This window comes from Somniosus microcephalus, chromosome 12 (assembly GCF_052327205.1).
Source record: "Somniosus microcephalus isolate GS21.2 chromosome 12, FLI_Smic_1.0, whole genome shotgun sequence".
NCBI lineage: Eukaryota > Metazoa > Chordata > Chondrichthyes > Squaliformes > Somniosidae > Somniosus > Somniosus microcephalus.
In genome coordinates this window covers 200623394-200647210 of record NC_140998.1, presented here as the reverse complement: position 1 = coordinate 200647210, position 23817 = coordinate 200623394, and the positions used below count along the sequence as shown (strand labels likewise).

General features: G+C 54.5%; 1 protein-coding gene across 1 annotated transcript in view; it reads left to right on the top strand.

Moving 5' to 3' along the window:
* The window catches only part of megf8 (multiple EGF-like-domains 8), a 93079-nt gene extending 82238 nt beyond the window's left edge, over positions 1-10841 (top strand). Inside the window, exons 17-23 of the mRNA XM_086002419.1 lie at positions 4625-4835; positions 5553-5718; positions 6767-6959; positions 7422-7592; positions 8510-8640; positions 9273-9399; positions 9638-10841. Of these exons, the coding sequence (XP_085858545.1) occupies positions 4625-4835; positions 5553-5718; positions 6767-6959; positions 7422-7592; positions 8510-8640; positions 9273-9399; positions 9638-10807 (2169 nt within the window). The 3' untranslated portion in view covers positions 10808-10841. The remainder of the gene's footprint in view (positions 1-4624; positions 4836-5552; positions 5719-6766; positions 6960-7421; positions 7593-8509; positions 8641-9272; positions 9400-9637) is intronic.
* Positions 10842-23817: the final 12976 nt, after the last annotated feature.

The following is a 23817-nucleotide window of genomic DNA, read 5'->3' as shown; positions in this document are numbered from 1 at the left end:
TGAGTCCCAGTGTCCTGGCCATGCGATGTGCCCCTCTAACACCGACTCTCTCTCTCTCGCAGTGTATGAGTTCCAGTTTCCTGGCCATGCGATGTGCCCCTCTAACACCGATTCTCTCTCTCTCCCGCAGTGTATGAGTTCCAGTGTCCTGGCCATGCGATGTGCCCCTCTAACACCGACTCTCTCCCCCGCAGTGTATGAGTTCCAGTGTCCTGGCCATGCGATGTGCCCCTCTAACACCGACTCTCTCTCTCTCCCGCAGTGTATGAGTCCCAGTTTCCTGGCCATGCGATGTGCCCCTCTAACACTGACTCTCTCTCCCCCGCAGTGTATGAGTTCCAGTGTCCTGGCCATGCGATGTGCCCCTCTAACACCGACTCTCTCCCCCGCAGTGTATGAGTTCCAGTGTCCTGGCCATGCGATGTGCCCCTCTAACACCGACTCTCTCTCTCTCCCGCAGTGTATGAGTCCCAGTTTCCTGGCCATGCGATGTGCCCCTCTAACACTGACTCTCTCTCCCCCGCAGTGTATGAGTTCCAGTGTCCTGGCCATGCGATGTGCCCCTCTAACACTGACTCTCTCTCCCCCGCAGTGTATGAGTTCCAGTGTCCTGGCCATGCGATGTGCCCCTCTAACACCGACTCTCTCTCCCCCGCAGTGTATGAGTTCCAGTGTCCTGGCCATGCGATGTGCCCCTCTAACACCGACTCTCTCTCTCTCTCCCGCAGTGTATGAGTCCCAGTGTCCTGACCATGCGATGTGCCCCTCTAACACCGACTCTCTCTCCCGCAGTGTATGAGTCCCAGTGTCCTGGCCATGCGATGTGCCCCTCTAACACCGACTCTCTCTCCCGCAGTGTATGAGTTCCAGTTTCCTGGCCATGCGATGTGCCCCTCTAACACCGACTCTCTCTCCCGCAGTGTATGAGTCCCAGTGTCCTGACCATGCGATGTGCCCCTCTAACACCGACTCTCTCTCTCTCTCGCAGTGTATGAGTCCCAGTTTCCTGGCCATGCGATGTGCCCCTCTAACACCGACTCTCTCTCTCTCTCCCGCAGTGTATGAGTCCCAGTTTCCTGGCCATGCGATGTGCCCCTCTAACACCGACTCTCTCTCTCTCTCCCGCAGTGTATGAGTTCCAGTGTCCTGGCCATGCGATGTGCCCCTCTAACACCGACTCTCTCTCTCTCTCGCAGTGTATGAGTCCCAGTTTCCTGGCCATGCGATGTGCCCCTCTAACACCGACTCTCTCTCCCCCCGCAGTGTATGAGTCCCAGTTTCCTGGCCATGCGATGTGCCCCTCTAACACCGACTCTCTCTCTCTCCCGCAGTGTATGAGTTCCAGTTTCCTGGCCATGCGATGTGCCCCTCTAACACCGACTCTCTCTCTCCCGCAGTGTATGAGTCCCAGTTTCCTGGCCATGCGATGTGCCCCTCTAACACCGACTCTCTCTCTCCCGCAGTGTATGAGTCCCAGTGTCCTGGCCATGCGATGTGCCCCTCTAACACCGACTCTCTCTCTCTCGCAGTGTATGAGTTCCAGTTTCCTGGCCATGCGATGTGCCCCTCTAACACCGATTCTCTCTCTCTCCCGCAGTGTATGAGTTCCAGTGTCCTGGCCATGCGATGTGCCCCTCTAACACCGACTCTCTCCCCCGCAGTGTATGAGTTCCAGTGTCCTGGCCATGCGATGTGCCCCTCTAACACCGACTCTCTCTCTCTCCCGCAGTGTATGAGTCCCAGTTTCCTGGCCATGCGATGTGCCCCTCTAACACTGACTCTCTCTCCCCCGCAGTGTATGAGTTCCAGTGTCCTGGCCATGCGATGTGCCCCTCTAACACCGACTCTCTCCCCCGCAGTGTATGAGTTCCAGTGTCCTGGCCATGCGATGTGCCCCTCTAACACCGACTCTCTCTCTCTCCCGCAGTGTATGAGTCCCAGTTTCCTGGCCATGCGATGTGCCCCTCTAACACTGACTCTCTCTCCCCCGCAGTGTATGAGTTCCAGTGTCCTGGCCATGCGATGTGCCCCTCTAACACTGACTCTCTCTCCCCCGCAGTGTATGAGTTCCAGTGTCCTGGCCATGCGATGTGCCCCTCTAACACCGACTCTCTCTCCCCCGCAGTGTATGAGTTCCAGTGTCCTGGCCATGCGATGTGCCCCTCTAACACCGACTCTCTCTCTCTCTCCCGCAGTGTATGAGTCCCAGTGTCCTGACCATGCGATGTGCCCCTCTAACACCGACTCTCTCTCCCGCAGTGTATGAGTCCCAGTGTCCTGGCCATGCGATGTGCCCCTCTAACACCGACTCTCTCTCCCGCAGTGTATGAGTTCCAGTTTCCTGGCCATGCGATGTGCCCCTCTAACACCGACTCTCTCTCTCTCTCCCGCAGTGTATGAGTTCCAGTGTCCTGACCATGCGATGTGCCCCTCTAACACCGACTCTCTCTCTCTCTCGCAGTGTATGAGTCCCAGTTTCCTGGCCATGCGATGTGCCCCTCTAACACCGACTCTCTCTCCCCCCGCAGTGTATGAGTCCCAGTTTCCTGGCCATGCGATGTGCCCCTCTAACACCGACTCTCTCTCTCTCCCGCAGTGTATGAGTTCCAGTTTCCTGGCCATGCGATGTGCCCCTCTAACACCGACTCTCTCCCCCGCAGTGTATGAGTTCCAGTTTCCTGGCCATGCGATGTGCCCCTCTAACACCGACTCTCTCTCCCGCAGTGTATGAGTCCCGGTTTCCTGGCCATGCGATGTGCCCCTCTAACACCGACTCTCTCTCCCGCAGTGTATGAGTCCCAGTTTCCTGGCCATGCGATGTGCCCCTCTAACACCGACTCTCTCTCTCCCGCAGTGTATGAGTTCCAGTGTCCTGACCATGCGATGTGCCCCTCTAACACCGACTCTCTCTCCCCCGCAGTGTATGAGTCCCAGTTTCCTGGCCGTGCGATGTGCCCCTCTAACACCGACTCTCTCTCCCGCAGTGTATGAGTCCCAGTTTCCTGGCCATGCGATGTGCCCCTCGACCGACTCTCTCTCTCTCTCTCTCTCTCTCTCGCAGTGTATGAGTCCCAGTTTCCTGGCCATGCGATGTGCCCCTTTAACACTCACTCTCTTCCCCCCCCCCCCCCCGCAGTGTATGAGTCCCAGTGTCCTGGCCATGCGATGTGCCCCTCTAACACCGACTCTCTCTCCCGCAGTGTTTGAGTCCCAGTTTCCTGGCCATGCGATGTGCCCCTCTAACACCGACTCTCTCTCTCTCTCCCGCAGTGTATGAGTTCCAGTTTCCTGGCCATGCGATGTGCCCCTCTAACACCGACTCTCTCTCTCTCTCCCGCTGTGTATGAGTCCCAGTGTCCTGGCCATGCGATGTGCCCCTCTAACACCGACTCTCTCTCTCCCGCAGTGTATGAGTCCCAGTTTCCTGGCCATGCGATGTGCCCCTCTAACACCGACTCTCTCTCTCTCTCCCGCAGTGTATGAGTCCCAGTTTCCTGGCCATGCGATGTGCCCCTCTAACACCGACTCTCTCTCTCTCTCTCCCGCAGTGTTTGAATCCCAGTTTCCTGGCCATGCGATGTGCCCCTCTAACACCGACTCTCTCTCTCTCTCTCTCTCCCGCAGTGTATGAGTCCCAGTTTCCTGGCCATGCGATGTGCCCCTCTAACACCGACTCTCTCTCTCTCGCAGTGTATGAGTTCCAGTGTCCTGGCCATGCGATGTGCCCCTCTAACACCGACTCTCTCTCCCCCGCAGTGTATGAGTCCCAGTGTCCTGGCCATGCGATGTGCCCCTCTAACACCGACTCTCTCTCTCTCGCAGTGTATGAGTCCCAGTGTCCTGACCATGCGATGTGCCCCTCTAACACCGACTCTCTCTCTCTCCCCCGCAGTGTATGAGTTCCAGTGTCCTGACCATGCGATGTGCCCCTCTAACACCGACTCTCTCTCCCCCGCAGTGTATGAGTCCCAGTGTCCTGGCCATGCGATGTGCCCCTCTAACACCGACTCTCTCTCTCTCGCAGTGTATGAGTTCCAGTGTCCTGGCCATGCGATGTGCCCCTCTAACACCGACTCTCTCTCCCCCGCAGTGTATGAGTCCCAGTGTCCTGGCCATGCGATGTGCCCCTCTAACACCGACTCTCTCTCCCCCGCAGTGTATGAGTCCCAGTGTCCTGGCCATGCGATGTGCCCCTCTAACACCGACTCTCTCTCTCTCCCGCAGTGTATGAGTTCCAGTTTCCTGGCCATGCGATGTGCCCCTCTAACACCGACTCTCTCTCTCCCCCGCAGTGTATGAGTCCCAGTGTCCTGGCCATGCGATGTGCCCCTCTAACACCGACTCTCTCTCTCTCCCGCAGTGTATGAGTTCCAGTTTCCTGGCCATGCGATGTGCCCCTCTAACACCGACTCTCGCTCTCCCGCAGTGTATGAGTTCCAGTGTCCTGGCCATGCGATGTGCCCCTCTAACACCGACTCTCTCTCCCGCAGTGTATGAGTTCCAGTGTCCTGGCCATGCGATGTGCCCCTCTCACACTGACTCTCTCTCTCTCCCGCAGTGTATGAGTCCCAGTTTCCTGGCCATGCGATGTGCCCCTCTAACACCGACTCTCTCTCCCCCGCAGTGTATGAGTCCCAGTTTCCTGGCCTTGCGATGTGCGGCGGGGATGTGCGGCCGCTTGCTGAAGGGCTTGAAAGCGAGCTGCAACCTGTCGTGTGCCAGCTACAATCAGTGCTCCCACTGCATCCGCCACTCCCACTGTGGATGGTGCTCCACTCGAGGCCTCAACGGGATTGGCAAGTGCATCCAGGGCGGGCTGAGTGGTCCTCAGAATGGTACGTACACTGGGGTGGGGCCAAGCTTCCTGGGGACAGTCACACTGTCGGCAGATTGTGTTACTCAACCAGGCGGTGGGAGACGTGTGTCCTTGTTTTTATTATTCGTTCCTGGGATCTGGGCGTCGCTGGCGAGGCCAGTATTTATTGCCCATCCCTAATTGCCCTCGAGAAGGTGGTGGTGAGCCACCTTCTTGAACCACTGCAGTCCGTGTGGTGAAGGTGTTCCCACAGTGCTGTTAGGGAGGGAGTTCCAGGATTTTGACCCAGCGACGATGAAGGAACGGCGATATATTTCCAAGTCAGGATGGTGTGTGACTTGGAGGTGGTGGTGTTCCCATGTGCCTACTGCCCTTGTCCTTCTAGCTGGTAGAGGTCGCGGGTTTGGGAGGTGCTGCCGAAGAATCCTTGGCGAGTTGCTGCAGTGCATCTTGTACATGGTACACACTGCAGCCACAGTGCGCCGGTGATGGGTGGGGTGCCAATCAAGCGGGCTGCTTTGTCCACGATGGTGTCGAGCTTCTTGAGTGTTGTTGGAGATGCACTCCTCCAGGCCAGTGGAGAGTATTCCATCACACTCCTGACTTGTCCTGTGGGGGGACAGGCGGAGGGAGACCAGTGTCCTGTGTGGGGACAGGCGGAGGGAGGCCAGTGTCCTGTGTGGGCTGCTCTCGAGCTTTCGCGGAGGTTGATGCTGGTCTTTGTGCCCACCCCCAGACGGGACCCAGACCTGCCGAGACTCCGATGGAAGCTGGGCCTTCATGTCCTGCCCGCCAGAGAACGAGTGCTTGAACGGACATCACGACTGTGACGAGACACAGAACTGTACCGACAAGCTGCATGGATTCGAGTGTGTCTGCAGGAACGGATATATGCAGGACAAGTGAGTGATGGGGAAGTGAAGCAGGCAGGAACGAGAGTGGAGAGTGAGGGGGGAGTGATACAGGCAGGAGGGTGAGTGATGGGGGAGTGATACAGGCAGGAACGAGAGTGGAGAGTGAGGGGGGAGTGATACAGGCAGGAGGGTGAGTGAGGGGGGAGTGATACAGGCAGGAGGGTGAGTGATGGAGGAGTGATACAGGCAGGAACGAGAGTGGAGACTGAGGGGGGAGTGATACAGGCAGGAGCGAGAGTGAGGGGGAGTGATACAGGCAGGAGGGTGAGTGATGGAGTGATACAGGCAGGAACAAGAGTGGAGAGTGAGGGGGGAGTGATACAGGCAGGAGCGAGAGTGACGGGGAGTGATACAGGCAGGAGCAAGAGTGAGGTCGATGTCCGAGAGCCAGCATGGATTTGTAATGGGATATCATGCCTAATGAGCCCAGTTGAATTTTTTGAGGAGGTCGATAAGGGAGTGTCTATAAATGTTATTTATATGGACTTCCAGAAAGCATTCAACAAGATTCCACACAAGAGACTGTTAACAAAATGAGAGCGCCTGGATCGGGAGTTGGTTGGGAGGGAGGAGACAGAGTGGGGATAATGAATATGTACTCCAATTGGCAGGATGTGATTCGTGGTGTCCCCCAGGGATCTGTACTGGGGCCACAGCTTTTAACTATATTTATAAATGACTTGGATGAAGGAATAGAGAGCTGTATATCTAAGTTTGCTGACGATACTAATTTAGGTGGCACCGTAAATGGTGTCGATGGGAGGGGAGCAGAATGGTTGCAACGGGCCATTGATCGATTGAGTGAGTGGACGAAACCATGGCAGAAGTTCAATGTGGGGAATTGTGAGGTCATCCACTTAACCGAAGAAAGGTAGATCAGAGGACTTTCTAAATGGCGAGAAGCTAGGAACAGTGGAGGAGCAGAGATTTCGGGTCCGAGTACACTGGGCTACTGGACCCAGTGGAGTTTTCCCACTCCAGATTTAGTTTTTAGTGTGGCCTGTTTCTTTAACTGGTCTCTCTCTCCCCTCGGCAGTGTGGCGGGGCTGTGTAAGCCAGTGTGTGAGCAGGGCTGTGTTAACGGAACGTGTGTGGAACCCAACAACTGCCGGTGTCACTTTGGCTACGTGGGCCAGAACTGCTCGGTGGAGTGTCGGTGTAACCAGCACAGCAACTGTGAGAGCGTCAGTGCTCGGGATCACTGCCTGCAGTGCGTCAACAACACCAAGGTAACCGGGGTGCGAGGGGCGGGAGAGGAGACCCTGGACCATTCACCCCACCCTCTGGTCAGACCACGTGTTTAGCATTGGTGGGAAGCAGCAGTCACTTGAAGCGGAGTCTGCGATCGGGAACGGTGCCCGTGCATGTGTTCAGATGGTGTGGGCGCGGGGCACACCGCCCATCGAGCTCTGCCGCAGGGTTTCAGTGTCACCGAGGACAGGCGGTGGTCTGGCCGGAGGACGGAGCCTGATGTCGGTCTAACTACCCAACAGCAATGGGACAACCCACTCTCCCCCAGTGGCTGTGAGTGAAAGCACCTCCTGAGCAGGTCGGGGGTGTGGGGGAGTCGGGGAGTTTTGGGTGAGTGACAATACACTGACTGCTGTCCTGGTTTGTTGTCTCACTGAGCGGGTGGGGGTGATTCGGCGACTGGCAGGCCACTGACCACAGCGTGTGTTGTGTGTGTTCAGGGAGATCACTGTGAGAAATGCAAGCCGCTGTTTGTAGGCTCGGCCCTAGCCGGGGGCCTGTGCAAACCCTGCAGCAACTACTGCAACAACAACAGCCACATCTGCATCATGAGGGAGCAGTACGAGAAGGGGAGGATGGACCCTGAGAGATATCCGCTCGACCCAGCCAAGGTCAGTACTGTCACTCCTGCCCGCTCCCCGCGCCCTCTCACCTGCCCTCTCACTTGCCCGCTGCCTCCTCACCTCCCCGCGCCCGCTCTTCGCGCCCCCTCACCTGCCCGCGCCCCCTCATGCACTGATACCAGTGAAACCTGTAAATCGCCAACACTTTAGGGACTGGCATCAGCTGTCCTTGTTGAACAGGTGTCCTTATTTTCAAAATGGTCCGTGTCTGTACTGTCAAAGTTCCCAGTACAATGGGGAGAAACTCTTAACCCAGCATGCACAGATGCAGGGACGGCGCCCCATCTCCGGGACCCCACCCCCCACCTCATCTCCGGGATGGCGCCTTTAGGGCTCTGCCGCTGTGCACGCTGGGTCAAAAGCTCCCCATTCCATAGAAGCCGCTGCCGCCTCGCACTTCACGGGAATTCGAGGGGCAGAACCATTTACCAGCCCGCCCACGGGGTCCCGAGCTGGCACTGCCCACAGCCCGCCCACGGGGTCCTGAGCTGGCACTGCCCACACACGGGGTCCCGCGCTGGCACTGCCCAGTGACTGCCCACGGGGTCCTGAGCTGGCACTACCCATGCTGCCATCACCGCCGCGCTCACCAAACTCACCGGCAAATGTTGAAGTGGGAGGGGCAGTGGGTCAACCCAGCCCCAGGCGGGAGGGGCCGAGCGTCTCCCCAGACAGGAGGCTCTCCGCAGACGGGCGAGGCTCTCCCCAGACGAGAGACACTATCTGCACTGGGAGTGTTTAATGGAACAGTGCGCGTGTGTTTAAGTGTGACTGTGTGTCGGGCGTTATTTAAATACCCTCAGCACGTGTCCCAGTCACTCCCCAGATCCTCTGATGCTGCGGGCTGTGGTCAGTTGGTTGCGTCACGCTGTCTTAATGTGATCTCTGCTCTGGCTCCTGTACAGATCACGAGCTGGGTGTTGGAGGGACCAGTGGAGGAGAGTGCCGTCTGCGTCCAGTGTCTCAACAACAGCTCGGGGGAGCGCTGCGACACCTGTCTCGATGGCTACTTCCTATTGGATGGAAAATGCACCAAGTACGGACCAATCCTGTGCCATACGTTGCGGTTATCTTTCTCCATCACTCTCTGCTCGCTTCTTGGGTTAAATCCAGCTGTCCCTTTGAGATAGGGGGTCACGTACACTGTACTCCTGTACACCACTCACTCACTCACTCACTCTCTCTCTCTCTCTCTCACACACAGCTCATACATAAGATAAGAAATAGGAGCAGGAGTAGGCCAAATGGCCCTTCGAGCCTGCTCCGCCATTCAATGAGATCATGGCTGATCTTCTACCTCATCTCCACTTTCCTGCACGATCCCCTTAACATTCAAAAATCTATCGATCTCTATCTTGAATATACTCAAAGACTCCGCATCCACAGCCCTCTGGGGCAGAAAATTCCAAAGATTCACCACCCTCTGAGTGAAGAAATTTCTCCTCATCTCAGTCCTAAATGGCCGACCCCTTATTCTGAGACTGTGACCCCGTGTTCTAGATTCCCCACACACTGTGTCCCCAGTACAATCCCCCCCCCCCCCAGTGTTCCCAGTACAATCCCCACACACACACACACTTGCCCCCCTTTGTCTCTCCCTCCCCTCTCACTCACTCCTGTTTTGTCTCTCCCTCCTCTGCTGACTCTAACGGTCCCGTCCTATTGCAGGTGCCAGTGTAACGGGCACTGGGACAGATGTCGGAGTACGGATGGCACCGAGTGCCAGTGTCAGAACAACACGGAGACCAGCTGCCCTACCGCACAGACCGACAAAAAGGACTGTTACAAATACCAGGTGAGAGGCCTGTGATCTCGACCCTTGCGTCCCCGTCCCCCCAACCTCCGACCATCGCGCCCCCCGACCTCTGGCACTCGCAGCCCGCGACCTCCAACCCTCGTGCCCCCCGACCTCTGGCACTCCCAGCCCGCGACCTCCAACCATCGCGCCTCTGGCACTCGCAGCCCCCCTACAACCCCTGATCCTCGGCTCTCCCGCCTCCCCTGGCTCTCACTCTGTTTCCTTCTCTCCACAGTGCGCTCGCTGTAAGGAGAACTTCCTGGGGAACCCCACCAATGGGCGGCAGTGTTACCGGCAGATCACGGTAGAGCAGGAGTACTGCTTCGACCCCACCTCCCAGAGCAACTGTTACCACGAGCCCAACATCAAGAACCTGCCGCTGGGCCGGACCGTCCTCTTCGCCGTGCAGCCTAAATTCACCAACGTGGACATCCGCATCACCATCGACGTGACCTTCGGGGGCGTGGACGTCTACATCTCCAACTCCCACTCCTCCTTCACCGTCTCGGTCAGCCCCGCCAGCGGAGTCCACGCCGTCCGGGTGGGGGACCCCGACTCCCGCAGGGAGCCCCCGAGCCCGGAGCTGCTGCGCAAGCGCCGCGCACTCAACATCAGCGCGCCGCTGCCCGAGGGCCGGGACGCAGAGCGGGTGCGGGAGGAGAGGGCGGAGGGACTGACCACCTACATCACCATCAGCACCCAGCACACCATCCTGACCGTGAGGGGGGTGCAGGAGCGCCTGGTCATCACCTACCCCTACGAGCTGCACACCCTCAAGACGCAACGCTTCTTCATGGTGCTGCTGGGGGTGGGCAACGGGAGCGGCGGCGAGTCCCAGGGCCTGCTCTTCTTCCGCCAGGACCAGGCCCACATTGACCTCTTTGTCTTCTTCAGCGTCTTCTTCTCCTGCTTCTTCCTCTTCCTCTCGGTCTGCGTCCTGCTCTGGAAGATGAAGCAGTTTGTCGACTTCCGCCGCGAGCACCGGCGCCACATCCAGGAGATGAACAAGATGGCGAGCCGGCCCTTCGCCAAGCTGGCCGTTTACTTCGAGCCTGATGCCGAGCTGGTCTTTCTGCCACTCCGCCACAAGCTGATGCCCCGGCTGAAGCCGGAGCCGCACGTGCGCCGCTCCGAGCCCTTCCTGCCCCAGCTCATCGGCTACTCCTACACCGGCTTCAAGGTGGGGCCCATCACGCTGGAGCCAACCGATGATGGGATGGCGGGCGTGGCCACCGTCATGTTCCAGCTGCCGGGCGGGGTCCTGGCCCCCAACCGGGCCTGCCTGGGGTCCGCGCTGGTCACCCTGCGCCACAACCTGCAGGAGTACTGCAGCTCGGGGCACGGGGCGAGCAGCGCGCGCAAGGGAGGCCTGAGTCATGACAACCTGACCAGCATGTCCATGTAACCTAGGGGGAGGGACCGTGAATGCAGGTCCTGGGGAGGGGGACTGGGGTCGGGGCAGAGTGCAGGTTCCAGAGGAGGGGAGGGGGACTGGGGCAGTGAGTACGGGTCTTGGGGGGGTAGGGGACAGGGGCAGTGGGTACGGGTCCCCGGGGGAGGGGAGATGGGGACTGGGACAGAGGCAGTGAGTACGGGTCCCCGGGGGAGGGGAGAGAGTGCGGGTCCCTGGGGGAGATGGGGACAGGGGCAGTGAGTACGGGTCCCCGGCGGAGGGGAGATGGGGACTGGAACAGGGGCAGAGTAGGGGTCCCCGGGGGAGGGGAGATGGGGACAGGGGCAGTGAGTACGGGTCTCCGGCGGAGGGGAGATGGGGACTGGAACAGGGGCAGAGTAGGGGTCCCCGGGGGAGGGGAGATGGGGACAGGGGCAGTGAGTGCGGGTCCCTGGGGGAGGGGACTGGGACAGTGGCAGTGAGTACGGGTCCCCGGGGGGCATGGGGACAGGGGCAGTGAGTACGGGTCCCCGGGGGAGGGGAGATGGGGGCAGGGGCAGTGAGTACAGGTCCCTGGGGGAGGGGACAGGGGCAGAGTACGGGTCCCCGGGGGAGGGGAGCTGGGGCCAGTGAGTACAGGTCCCCGGGGGAGGGGAGATCGGGGGAGGGGACTGGGACAGTGGGTACGGGTCCCCGGGGGGTGGGAGAGATGGGGACTGGGGACAGGGGCAGAGTACAGGTCCCCGGGGGAGGGGACAGGGGCAGTGAGTACCGGTCCCCGGGGGAGGGGACTGGGATAAGGGCAGTGAGTACGGGTCCCCGGGGGAGGGGAGCTGGGGCCAGGGGCAGTGAGTACAGGTCCCCGGGGGAGGGGACTGGGACAGTGGGTACGGGTCCCCGGGGGGTGGGAGAGATGGGGACTGGGGACAGGGGCAGAGTACAGGTCCCCGGGGGAGGGGACAGGGGCAGTGAGTACCGGTCCCCGGGGGAGGGGACTGGGATAAGGGCAGTGAGTACGGGTCCCCGGGGGGCGGGAGAGATGGGGACTGGGAGTGGGGACAGGGGCAGTGAGTACGGGTCCCCGGGGGAGGGGACAGGGGCAGTGAGTACCGGTCCCCGGGGGAGGGGACTGGGGCAGTGAGTACCGGTCCCCGGGGGAGGGGACTGGGATAAGGGCAGTGAGTACGGGTCCCCGGGGGAGGGGAGATGGGGACAGGGGCAGTGAGTACGGGTCCCCGGGGGAGGGGACTGGGATAAGGGCAGTGAGTACGGGTCCCCGGGGGGCGGGAGAGATGGGGACTGGGAGTGGGGACAGGGGCAGTGAGTACGGGTCCCCGGGGGGCGGGAGAGATGGGGACTGGGAGTGGGGACAGGGGCAGTGAGTACGGGTCCCCGGGGGAGGGGACAGGGGCAGTGAGTGCGGGTCCCCGGGGGAGGGGACTGGGATAAGGGCAGTGAGTACGGGTCCCCGGGGGGCGGGAGAGATGGGGACTGGGAGTGGGGACAGGGGCAGTGAGTACGGGTCCCCGGGGGGGCGGGAGAGATGGGGACTAGGAGTGGGGACAGGGGCAGTGAGTACGGGTCCCCGGGGGAGGGGACAGGGGCAGTGAGTACGGGTCCCCGGGGGAGGGGACAGGGGCAGTGAGTACCGGTCCCCGGGGGAGGGGACTGGGACAGTGGGTACGGGTCCCCGGGGGGTGGGAGAGATGGGGACTGGGGACAGGGGCAGAGTACAGGTCCCCGGGGGAGGGGACAGGGGCAGTGAGTACCGGTCCCCGGGGGAGGGGACTGGGATAAGGGCAGTGAGTACGGGTCCCTGGGGGGCGGGAGAGATGGGGACTGGGAGTGGGGACAGGGGCAGTGAGTACGGGTCCCCGGGGGGCGGGAGAGATGGGGACTGGGAGTGGGGACAGGGGCAGTGAGTACGGGTCCCCGTGGCAGTGAGTACAGGTCCCCGGGGGAGGGGGCAGTGAGTACGGGTCCCCGGGGGAGGGGAGATGGGGATATGGGCAGTGAGTGCGGGTCCCGGGGTTGGGGGAGGGGCAGTGAGTGCGGGTCCCGGGGTTGGGGGAGGGGCAGTGAGTGCGGGTCCCATCGCTTGTAAGCATGGTTCTCTGCTGGTGCCCACACGAGCAGCTCGTTCCTCTAAACTTCCCATCAATGCTTCACAGGAAACGTCCGAGCCACTTCACTGGGTGAGGGGGCAGAGGAGACCAGACCTGCTCGGTCACAGGGCAGAGCTCAGGAGGGGGATCAGAGGGCACAAAGGTCATGAACAACTTGGTCAGGCATAGCTTGAGGAGGAGGCACAGGGAGCAGGACCTAGGCTCCTCCCTCTGACCCCTCCCCTGGTCCCTCAGTCATGGCTCTTGCTGCCCTGATTAAATCTGCTGGAGTTTCAGCTCCATTCTGGGCACTTTGGTCTTTTGAAACTTGTAATGTGTGTAAATATTCACACTACAGCCTGGGCTGGCCTGCAATGCATACAGTAACAATTAAACACGACTACTTTGTCTCATTCTTTGTGTTACATTTTATTCCCATCGACCTGTTCTCCCAGATTGGGCCCAACACTAACCTTTCTCAATAGCAAAATACTGCGGATGCAGGAAATCTGAAATAACAGAAAATGCTGGAAATACTCAGCAGGCCAGGCAGCATCCGTGGAGAGAGAGCAACAGAATCTACATTTCAGGTCTGGGACCCTTCTTCAGCATTTTAAGCAAGTGCTGGGGTAGGAGAGATAAAACATTGCAAATGGCAGAATCATATAACCTGAGGGGTGAAAGTCTGAAATTGTTGAACTCAATGTTGAGTGCAGAAGGCTGTAAAGTGCCTAAGCGAAAGATGAGGTGTTGTTCCTCGAGCTTACGCTGAGCTTCATTGGAACAGTGTAAGAGGCCAGAGTTGGAGTGAAGCGGAGAATTAAAGTGACAGGCGACCGGAAGCTCGGGGTCACCCTTACGGACTGACCGGAGGTGTTCCGCAAACCGGTCTCCCCAATGTAGAGGAGATTGCATCGTGAGTAGCGAATACAGTACACTAACCTTTCTCAACCTGGGACAACAAACTCTCACTGCCCTCTCACTGTTTACTAGTTTCAAGCTTTGTGCTATCTGCAAACTTTGATTTTATAGCCTGGTCCATGTCATTAGGCGCACCAACATCAGTGTTCTTGCTCAGGCCAGCATCAAAGCTCTGACCACGCTCAATCAGCTCCAATGGACGGGTCACATTGTCCACATGCCCGATACAATACTCCCAAAACAAGTGCTCTACTCGGTGCTCTGCCACGGCAAGAGAGCCCCAGGTGGACAGAGGAAACGCTTCAAGGACATTCTCAAAGCCTCCTTGAAAAAGTGTAACATCCCCATCAACACGTGGGAATTCCTGGCCCAAGACCGCACAAAGTGGAGGAGAAGCATCCGGGAAGGCGCCGAACACCGAGTCTCTTAGCCGGGAGCAAGCGGAAGCCCAGCAGCGCACATCAACCCAAGCACCCCACCCACCTGTGACAGAGACTGCAGATCCTGCATTGGACTCATCAGTCACCTGAGAACTCATTTTTAATGTGGAAACAAGTCATCCTTGGGACTGCCTAAGATGATGTCAATATATATTAGCAGTGGACCTAATCCCAACCCCTGGGGGGACACCATTGTACTCCTCCCTCCACTCTGAAAAACATCGGTTCATTACTGCTTTCTGTCCCTTAGCGAATTTTGTATCCACGCTGTCACTGTCCCTTTAAGTCTATTATGCGATACTTTGTCAAATGTCTTATGAAAGTCCATATACACATCAGCCGCACTCCCTTTACTTCATCAAACACGATTTGCTTTTAACAAATCCGTGCTTTCATATATTTTTTCCAAGCGCCAATTAATTGTGTCCCGGATTGTTGTCTCAGTTTCCCCATCACCATGTTAGGTAGATCACCCCTGTATTTCCTGGGTTTATCCCTCCCCTTTCTTGAACAGGGGTGTAACATTTATAATCCTCCAGTCCCGGTTAAGCAGCACCTTGATTTCAAAATTCTCATCCTTGTTTTCAAATCCCTCCATGGCCTCACCCCTTCCTATCTCTGTAATCTCCTCCAGCCCAGCCCACCACCCCTAGATATCTGCGCTCCTCTAATTCTGCCCTCTTGAGCATCCCTGATTATAATCGCTCAACCTTTGGTGGCCGTGCCTTCTGTTACCCAGGCCCTAAGCTCCGGAATTCCCTGCCTAAACCTCTCCTCCTTAAAACCTACCTCTTTGACCAAGCTTTTGGTCACCTCCCCTAATTTATCCTTATGTGGCTCGGTGTCAAATTTTTTGTCTTATAATACTCCTGTGCAGCGCCTTCGTACGTTTTACTACATTAAAGGCACTATATAAATACAAGTTGTTGTTATTGTCATTAAATGGCCTACCCCTTTATCCCGAGACTGTGCCCCCTCGTTCTAGACACTCCAGCCACTCTCAGCATCTACCCTGTCAATCCCCTTCAGGATCCTCTTTCTCTGCCTCAGAGGGCTGTGGAGGCTCAGTCATTGAGTATATTCAAGACAGAGATCGATAAATTTTTGGATACGAAGGGATATGGGGAATCGTGCAGGAAAGTGGAGTTGAGGTAGAAGATCAGCCATGATCTTATTGAATGGTGGGGCAGGCTCGCGGGGCTGAATGGCCGACTCCTGCCCCTTAGGTTCTTTATTTTTATCCTGTCCAATTTCTCTACTGCCTTCTCCTTTACTGTGGCATTGGCAGCATCCTCTTTAGTGAATAGCAATGCAAAGTACTCATTTAGTGCCTCAGCTATGCCTTCTGCCTCCCTAAGATCTCCTTTTTGGTCCCTAATCAGCCCCATCTTTCTTTTGACAACACTTTTACTCAATGTTTATAAAAGACTTTAGTGTTCTCTTGTTACCCGCTAATCTTTTCTCATACCCTCTTTGCCCTTTTCTTTTTGATCTCTGTACTTTATGTTCTGCTTAATTCTCTACGCTATTTAGCTGACATTTGTCATAAGCCTCCTTTTCCTGTTTCATTTTAATCTCGATTTTGTTAGTCGTCCAGGGAAGCTTGAGCTTTGAATGTCCTTCCTTTCCCCATGATAGGAATGTGTCTAGTCTACCCAAACTATCTCCTCCTTGAAGGCCTTTCATTGCTCATTTACTGTTTTACCTGCCAATCTTAAATTCCAGATGCCTTTTTCCAACACCTTTGAAATTAGCCCTCTTACAGCCGAGTATCTTCCCCTTTCATTGTACCTTGTCCTTTTCCGTAACTACTCTAAACCTAATGATATGCTCAATTTCCCCAAATATTCCGTCACTGAACTATGCTCCACTTGCCCTATTTCATTCCCCAGAACTAGATCCAGCACTGCTTCCTTCCTTGTTCGGCTGAAAACATACTGAGGTGATGGTGTTCCCACGATAATGTCGCTCCAGTCCCTTTTGGTGGGAGGTACTGTTGACGTAACCTGGACGAGTTGCGGCATTGCAGCCAGAGTGTGCCGGTGGGCAGGGTGGAAAGTGAAATAGTGCTTCCTGATTTCACTCCTGAACAGCCTGAATCTAATTTTAAGAGCATGTCCCCTTGTTCTAGACTCCCCCACCAGAGGACTCTACCCTGTCAACTCCCTTGATCATCTTGAACAGATCACCCCCTTAATCTTCTATACTTAAGGAAATACAAGCCAGTCCTCTTAATTTAACTTTTAGCCCCGGTATCATTCTGGTGAAACTGCACCCCCTCCAAGGCCAATATATCCTTCCTGAACATAACTTACTCCCCTTTGTACTCCAGCCCTTATTTATAAACTGAAAAGCTGAGAAACAGATCCCTGGGGGACCATGAGTCACATCCTGCCAATAGGAGTCCCTACTCTCTGCCTCTGAACTCTCAACCAATTACTTAGCTTTGAATTCCACATCAGCATCACGCTTGTGATGAGCCTGGGGGCAGAGTTGTTCCGCCGGAATCCAAACCGAGCAATGGCTCCGCCCTCCACTTTGAAGATTCCTGCCATCCCAGGTATCAGTCTGGTGAATGACGTATGAGGACAGATTGGTCTTATACTCGCTGGAGTTTAGAAGAATGAGAGGAGATCTCATTGAAACTTATAAAATTCTAACAGGACTAAACAGACTAGATGCAGGAAGGATGTTCCCAATGGCAGGGGAGTCCAGAACCAGGGGTCACAGTCTAAAGATAAGGGGTAAGCCATTTAGGACAGAGAAGGAGGAATTTCTTCACCCAGAGAGTGGTGAACCTGTAGAATTCTCTACCACACAAGGCAGTTGAGGCCAATTCATTAAATATATTCAAGAAGGAGTTAGATATATTTCTTAAGGCTAAAGGGATCAAGGGATATGGGGAGAAAGCAGAGACAGGGTATTGAAATTGGATGATCAGCCATGATCTCATTGAATGGCAGAGCAGGCTCGAGGGGCCGAATGGCCTACTCCTGCTCCTATCTTCTATGTTTCCTGCTGCTTGGGATGTGACTGAAAAGGCAGTCTCACACCTTGGGATTTGTTTGGAATTTTTCCACAGAACGGAAGTGAAAAAGAGAGTTAATCTTAAACGTTGTGCTTTTAAATCAAAGTGTAAGCACACGGGCTTAAAATGAGGTTGCTTTGACGTCGTTTCCTCCTAGACGTCCCTCATTAGCCTGTCGCTGATTATCTTTTCGCCACCAGTAACTTTTCTTTCATCCATTTCCTCCCCTCCCCCGTCAGTGGCTGAAATCCCTAACGTTCAGAATAAAAGTGCAAATAAAATGACAATTCACTACATCTATTGTGGTGTATGTCCCTTTAAGGGAATAACTGGTCTTAGACTGCAGTACCGGCAGTGACCACCCCTGTATAAAAAGCCCTAGCAGGCTTCTGTAGTTTCAGTTTCAAGCTGCCTCTTGTTCAGTAAAGTACCTGTTAAACTGTTCTCCCGAAGTCCGTGTATTATTGAGGCGCGGACTTTACAGTGGCGACGAGTAAGTTCGAACTCACCTGCAGTGTGGCATCATCTCACGGGGATCTCGCCTGAAAGGAAGGTCCTGGAAGGTCGTAGTCTGAGCAACGGGCGTCGACCGAGGGCAACCGCCCAAAGAATCCATCGGTGTTTGGAGAATTGCGGGAGAGACTGTGGTTCCAGCGAATCGTGCTGGTAGCAGGTAGCGCGCTGACCCTTCCGGACTGCGGCGGGCTCAAGCTCGATCGAGCGGCTCTACAAATCAGGCCGCGCAGCGTCGCCGGGAAAAGAAAACAAGAGAGGGTGGAGCGCACAGGGCGCGGTCGGTGCTCGAGAACAGGACAGCGGAGAGAAACTAAACGGGGGGGGGGGGGGGGGGAAGGAAAGCGAGACGCGTCGAAGCTGCGGGTCGCCGCCATTACCCCGTAGAATGCTAGGAGCAGCGTGGCAGTAAGGGAAGAAGCAAAAGCGCGGGAGGCGCCATTTTATCCCGTTGGGGAAGAAGCAAAAGCACGGGAGGCGCCATTTTATTCCACTGGGGAAGAAGCAAAAGCGCGGGAGGCGCCATTTTAAATCAGCCAAGATGCCGAAAAGTGGCAGTATCGCTGCTTTTGACAACGAGGTAGAAGACTAGACCACGTATGTGGAAAGAATTGAAGTGTACTGCAAGGCAAATGAGGTGGCTGATGGAAAGAGGGCATCGGTATTATTAAATCTGATGGGTGCGAGTACGTACGGCCTATTGCGGAATTTAATTACCCCAGCTAAACCAATGGAGAAAAGTTTTGAGGAGATTGTTCATATCTTACAGGAACATCTAAGCCCTACACCACTGCTGATAGCAGAAAGATTCAAGTTCCATAAAAGAAACCAGCACAAAGATGAGAGCAATGCTGACTATCTTACGGAACTAAGCAAGTTATCGGAGCACTGCCAGGTCGGAGCAGGACTGGCAGACACCTTACGGGATAAGTTTGTCTGCGGGCTCCAGAGCGAAGGAACCCAGAAACGACTACTTTCAAAAAAGGACCTGATGCTAGAACAGGCTTTCAGCGTGGCAGTATCCTACGAAGCAGCAGCACGGGGAGCTGCGGAAATACAACAGAAACCACAAGAGTACGGCGCTAACGAAATGGCGTATGGAGCCGAAGGGTGCTATCGCTGCGGCAGAACAACCCATGAGCAGAGGGACTGCTGGTTTAAAGACAAAATATGCAGGCAATGCGGGAAAATGGGACATATAGCAAGAGTCTGTAGGTCGGGAAAGAAGACCAACACGACAAGAACTACTAAGGAACAGTACAGGAAAGTAAAGAAACTGACAGATAGTAGTTCAGAAGATCAGGAGAGTGATAAGGACTCCGGGAGCAGGCGACTAAGTTGTTTAAAGTTACACAACGTGATCGCAAAAGATCACCGAACCATTTGGGTCACCCTCATGATAGCAGGGTCCCCAGTGAAGATGGAATTGGACACAGGATCAGCCCTAACTGTCATGAATCGACGAGACTATGAGCGGCTATTCTCACACATACCCTTAAATGACACGTCCATTGTATTGAAGACAGACACGGGGCAAAAGGTCTACCCCAGAGGAAAAATAAGGGTGCCAGTTGAATATAACGGAAAGGAAACACAGAAACTATACATGTATATATTACGAGATGGAGGACCACCATTATTGGGACGTGAATGGATCCGAAGACTACAATTGGATTGGCATTCCATTCTGGCACTAACTGTGACTGACAAAAAAGATGATGACGTCGCACCTGGACGTCTGTCACAAATTCTATCTGACGCGGAAGAGGTGTTCCAACAAGGACTTGGGACTCTAAAAGGAGTAAAGGCAACCATAAAGATTGAGGATAACGCAACCCCAAAATTTTTCAAGGCCAGACCGGTGCCATACGCGATACGCCCAGCTGTGGAAGCTGAACTGGAGAGTCTGGAGCATTTGGGGGTGCTGTCTATGGTGGACTGGAGCGAGTGGGCCACACCCATCGTTCCTGTAATGAAGAAAGCATTGAGCAGCATGCCTGGGGAGCCAAGGAAGGTTCGCATCTGTGGGGACTTCAAGGTGACTGTGAACCCAGTCCTGCACACAGTACAGTATCCGCTTCCGCAGATAGAAGATATTTTCGCCTCACTATCTGGAGGGAAACGTTTTACAAAGATTGACCTGGCTCAAGCGTATCTACAAATGGAGGTGGAATAAGCATCTAAGAAATACCTCACGATAAACACTCACAAAGGCCTTTACCAGTACAATCGACTGGTATTTGGGGTAGCATCGGCCCCGGCAATGTGGCAGAGGGCAATGGAACAAGTCCTGCAAGGGATCCCGGGTACCCAGTGTTATTTGGACGACATCCTGGTTACGGGCGAAAATGACAATGAACACCTTGCCAACCTGGAACAGGTGCTCACGAGATTGCAGGAACATGGGCTACGAGCCAACCGTCCCAAATGCGAGTTCTTCAGGAGACAAATCTCGTATTGTGGCCACATGATTGATGAGGAAGGGTTGCATAAGTCGCCAGACAAGATTGAGGCTGTAGTCAAGGCTCCAGCACCAGAAAATGTGTCGCAACTGAGGTTGTTCCTCGGGTTGGTGAACTACTACCATAAGTTCTTGCCGAATTTATCTACAATTCTGCACCCACTGAACGCCCTCCTTCAAACTGGTGTAACATGGAAATGGAGTGATGAGTGTAAACGTGCCTTTCAGGAATGTAAATGCCAAATCACTTCAAAAGAAGTATTGGCCCACTACAACCCAACACTACCGATTCGGTTGGCATGTGATGCGTCACCTTACGGCATTGGAGCGGTGCTGTCACACAAATTCCGTGACGGTTCAGAGAGGCCAACAGCCTTTGCATCGCGCTCGCTAACCTCAGCCGAGCGTAACTACGCCCAGATTCACAGGGAGGCCCTCAGCCTGGTGTGGGGGGTGAAGAAGTTCAATCACTATCTGCACAGGCAGAAATTCACCCTGACTGATCATCAACCCCTGGTCTCAATTTTTAACCCAAATAAGGGCGTTCCGGTGATGACGGCGCAACGGCTGCAAAGATGGTCACTTTTTCTAGGGGCACATCAGTATGACATAGAGTACAAAGGTACAAAACAACATGGAAACGCTGATGGGCTGTCGCGCCTACCGTTGCCTACGGCGGAAGCAGCACCTGCAGTGGACCCGGTGGAGATATTCCATGCGACCATAGTCGAATGTTTGCCTGTTACAAACGCAAGTATTGAGAAGGAAACCCGAAATGACCCGACACTCTCTCGGGTCTATGATTTGACGGTGAAGGGATGGCCAGCATATGGCGACTCACTGTTGCCAGCATTCTCGCCAAGGAGGGAACAGCTGTCAGTGTGCCGGGGAACCTTGATGTGTGGATCCCGAGTGGTAATTCCACCCAAGTTGAGAGATAGAGTACTCAATGAGCTTCGCGAGGGTCATCTGGGAGGGGTAAAAATGAAGAGCCTAGCCAGGGCGTTTGTGTGGTGGCCGGGAATCGATAAAGAAATCGAGGATATGACCAAGAGATGCACAGGATGCCAGAAGGTCCAAAACGCTCCACCACAGGCCCCGCTACATCCATGGGAGTGGCCCTCATCTCCATGGCAACGGGTACACATTGATTTCGCTGGTCCATTTATGGACTCAATGTTTCTAATCGCTGTGGATGCCCATTCGAAATGGCCAGAGGTCATTAAAATGTCCTCCACCACCACGGAGAAAACTATTGCAGTCCTAAGGACCATCTTCGCCAGGAATGGGTTGCCAGAACAGATTTTCTGAAGGTTCCTGAAGAATAATGGGGTGAAACATTACACATCTGCCCCATATCATCCAGCCACAAATGGATTGGCTGAGAGGTTTGTTCAGACCTTTAAAAAGGCCATAAAGGCAATGTATAATGACGACATACCACTGCAACACAAGGTGGATAACTTCCTGTTTGCTTACTGGAATGCGACACATGCAGTAACCAACCAAACTCCAGCCGTACTGTTTTTCAACCGGAGACTAAGATGTCGCTTGGATTTGCTCAAACCAAACATAAGACGAGATGTTGAGGATAAGCAGTTACAGCACATAAATGAGAAGCCAACCAGGAGCTTCAAGATAGGGCAACCAGTCCTGGCCCGCGACTACCGAACAGAAAAATGGCAGCCAGGCACGATATGCACACAGCAGGTACCACTAATGTACACAGTGGACGTTGGAGAGAGCATCGTGAGATGCCATGCTGACCAGATTCTAGAGTCACAGGAACAAGCCAAACCTGTACCACAAGCATGTGCACCTGGTAATGAGCCCGAAGTACAGATTGCGTCTACCTCAGAAGCAGGGGTATCGGAAGCTGACGAACCAACCAATGACAATGAGCCAGAATTGACTCCACCGCCAGAACAGGATACTCGAGAAAGGCGCTATCCAGTCCGGATCAGGAAGCCTCCTCAAAGACTGAACTTATAAATGACTATTCCAGTTGATGTATATATTACTGAGAAAATTGTAATTGTAATTAGTTATTATTTAGTTGTTAAATGAATGTTATGTACTGTTTATCTAAAAGGGGAGGAATTGTTGTGTATGTCCCTTTAAGGGAATAACTGGTCTTAGACTGCAGTACCGGCAGTGACCACCCCTGTATAAAAGGCCCTAGCAGGCTTCTGTAGTTTCAGTTTCAAGCTGCCTCTTGTTCAGTAAAGTACCTGTTAAACTGTTCTCCCGAAGTCCGTGTGTTATTGAGGCGCGGACTTTACATCTATCAACTCACAAAGAACGATTTCATATCTTTCAATGCCATAAGAATTAGGAGCAGGAGTCGGCCATTCGGCCCCTCGAGCCTGCTCCGCCATTCAATAAGATCATGGCTGATCATCCAAATTCAGTACCCTGTTCCTGCTTTCTCCCCATATCCCTTGATTCCCTTTAGCCTTAAATATATCTAACTCCTTCTTGAATATAAATGAATTGGCCTCAACTGTCTTCTGTGGTAGAGAATTCCACAGGTTCACCACTCTCTGGGTGAAGAAATTCCTCATCTCAGTCCTAAATGGCTTACCCCTTATCCTTAGACTGTGACCCTTGGTTCTGGACTCCCCCGTTATCGGGAACATCCTTCCTGCATCTAGTCCTGTTAGAATTTTATAAGTTTCAATGAGATCCCCTCTCATTCTTCTAAACTCTAGCGAATATAAGCCTAATCGACCCAATCTCTCTTCATACGTCATTCCTGCCATCCCAGGTATCAGTCTGGTGAATCTTCACTGCACTCCCTCCATGGTAAGAACATCCTTCCTCAGATAAGGCGACCAAAACTGCACACAATACTCAAGGTGTGGTCTCACTAAGGCCCTGTACAACTGCAGCAAGACATCCACTTGAACCCTCTCGCTATGAAGGCCAGCATACCATTTGCCTTCTTAACCACCTACTGCACCTGCATGCTTACCTTCAGCGACTGGTGCACAAGGACACCCAGGTCTCGTCGCACTTCCCCTTTTCCCAATCTATTGCCGTTCAGATAATAATCTGCCTTCCTGTTTTTGCCACAGAAGTGGATAACCTCGCATTTATCCACATTATACTGCATCTGCCATATCACCCAACCTGTCCAAATCATACTGGAGTTTCTCTGCATCCACCTCACAGCACACACACCCACCCAGCTTTGTGTTTTCTGCAAACTTGGAGATATTACATCTAGTTCCCTCATCTAGATCATTAATATATATTGTGAATAACTGGGGTCCTAGCACCGATCGCTGCGGTACCCCACTCATCACTGCCTTCCACTCGGAAAAAGACCCGTTTATTCCAACTCTTTGCTTCCTGTCAGCCAACCAGTTTTCTATCCAAGTCAGTACCTTACCCCCAATCCCATGTGCTTTAACTTTGCACGCTAGTCTCTTCTGCGGGACCTTATCGAAAGCCTTCTGAAAGTCCAAATACAACACATCCACTGGTTCTCCCTTATCTATTCTACCAGTTACATCCTCAAAAATTTCCAGTAGATTAGTCAAGCATTACCT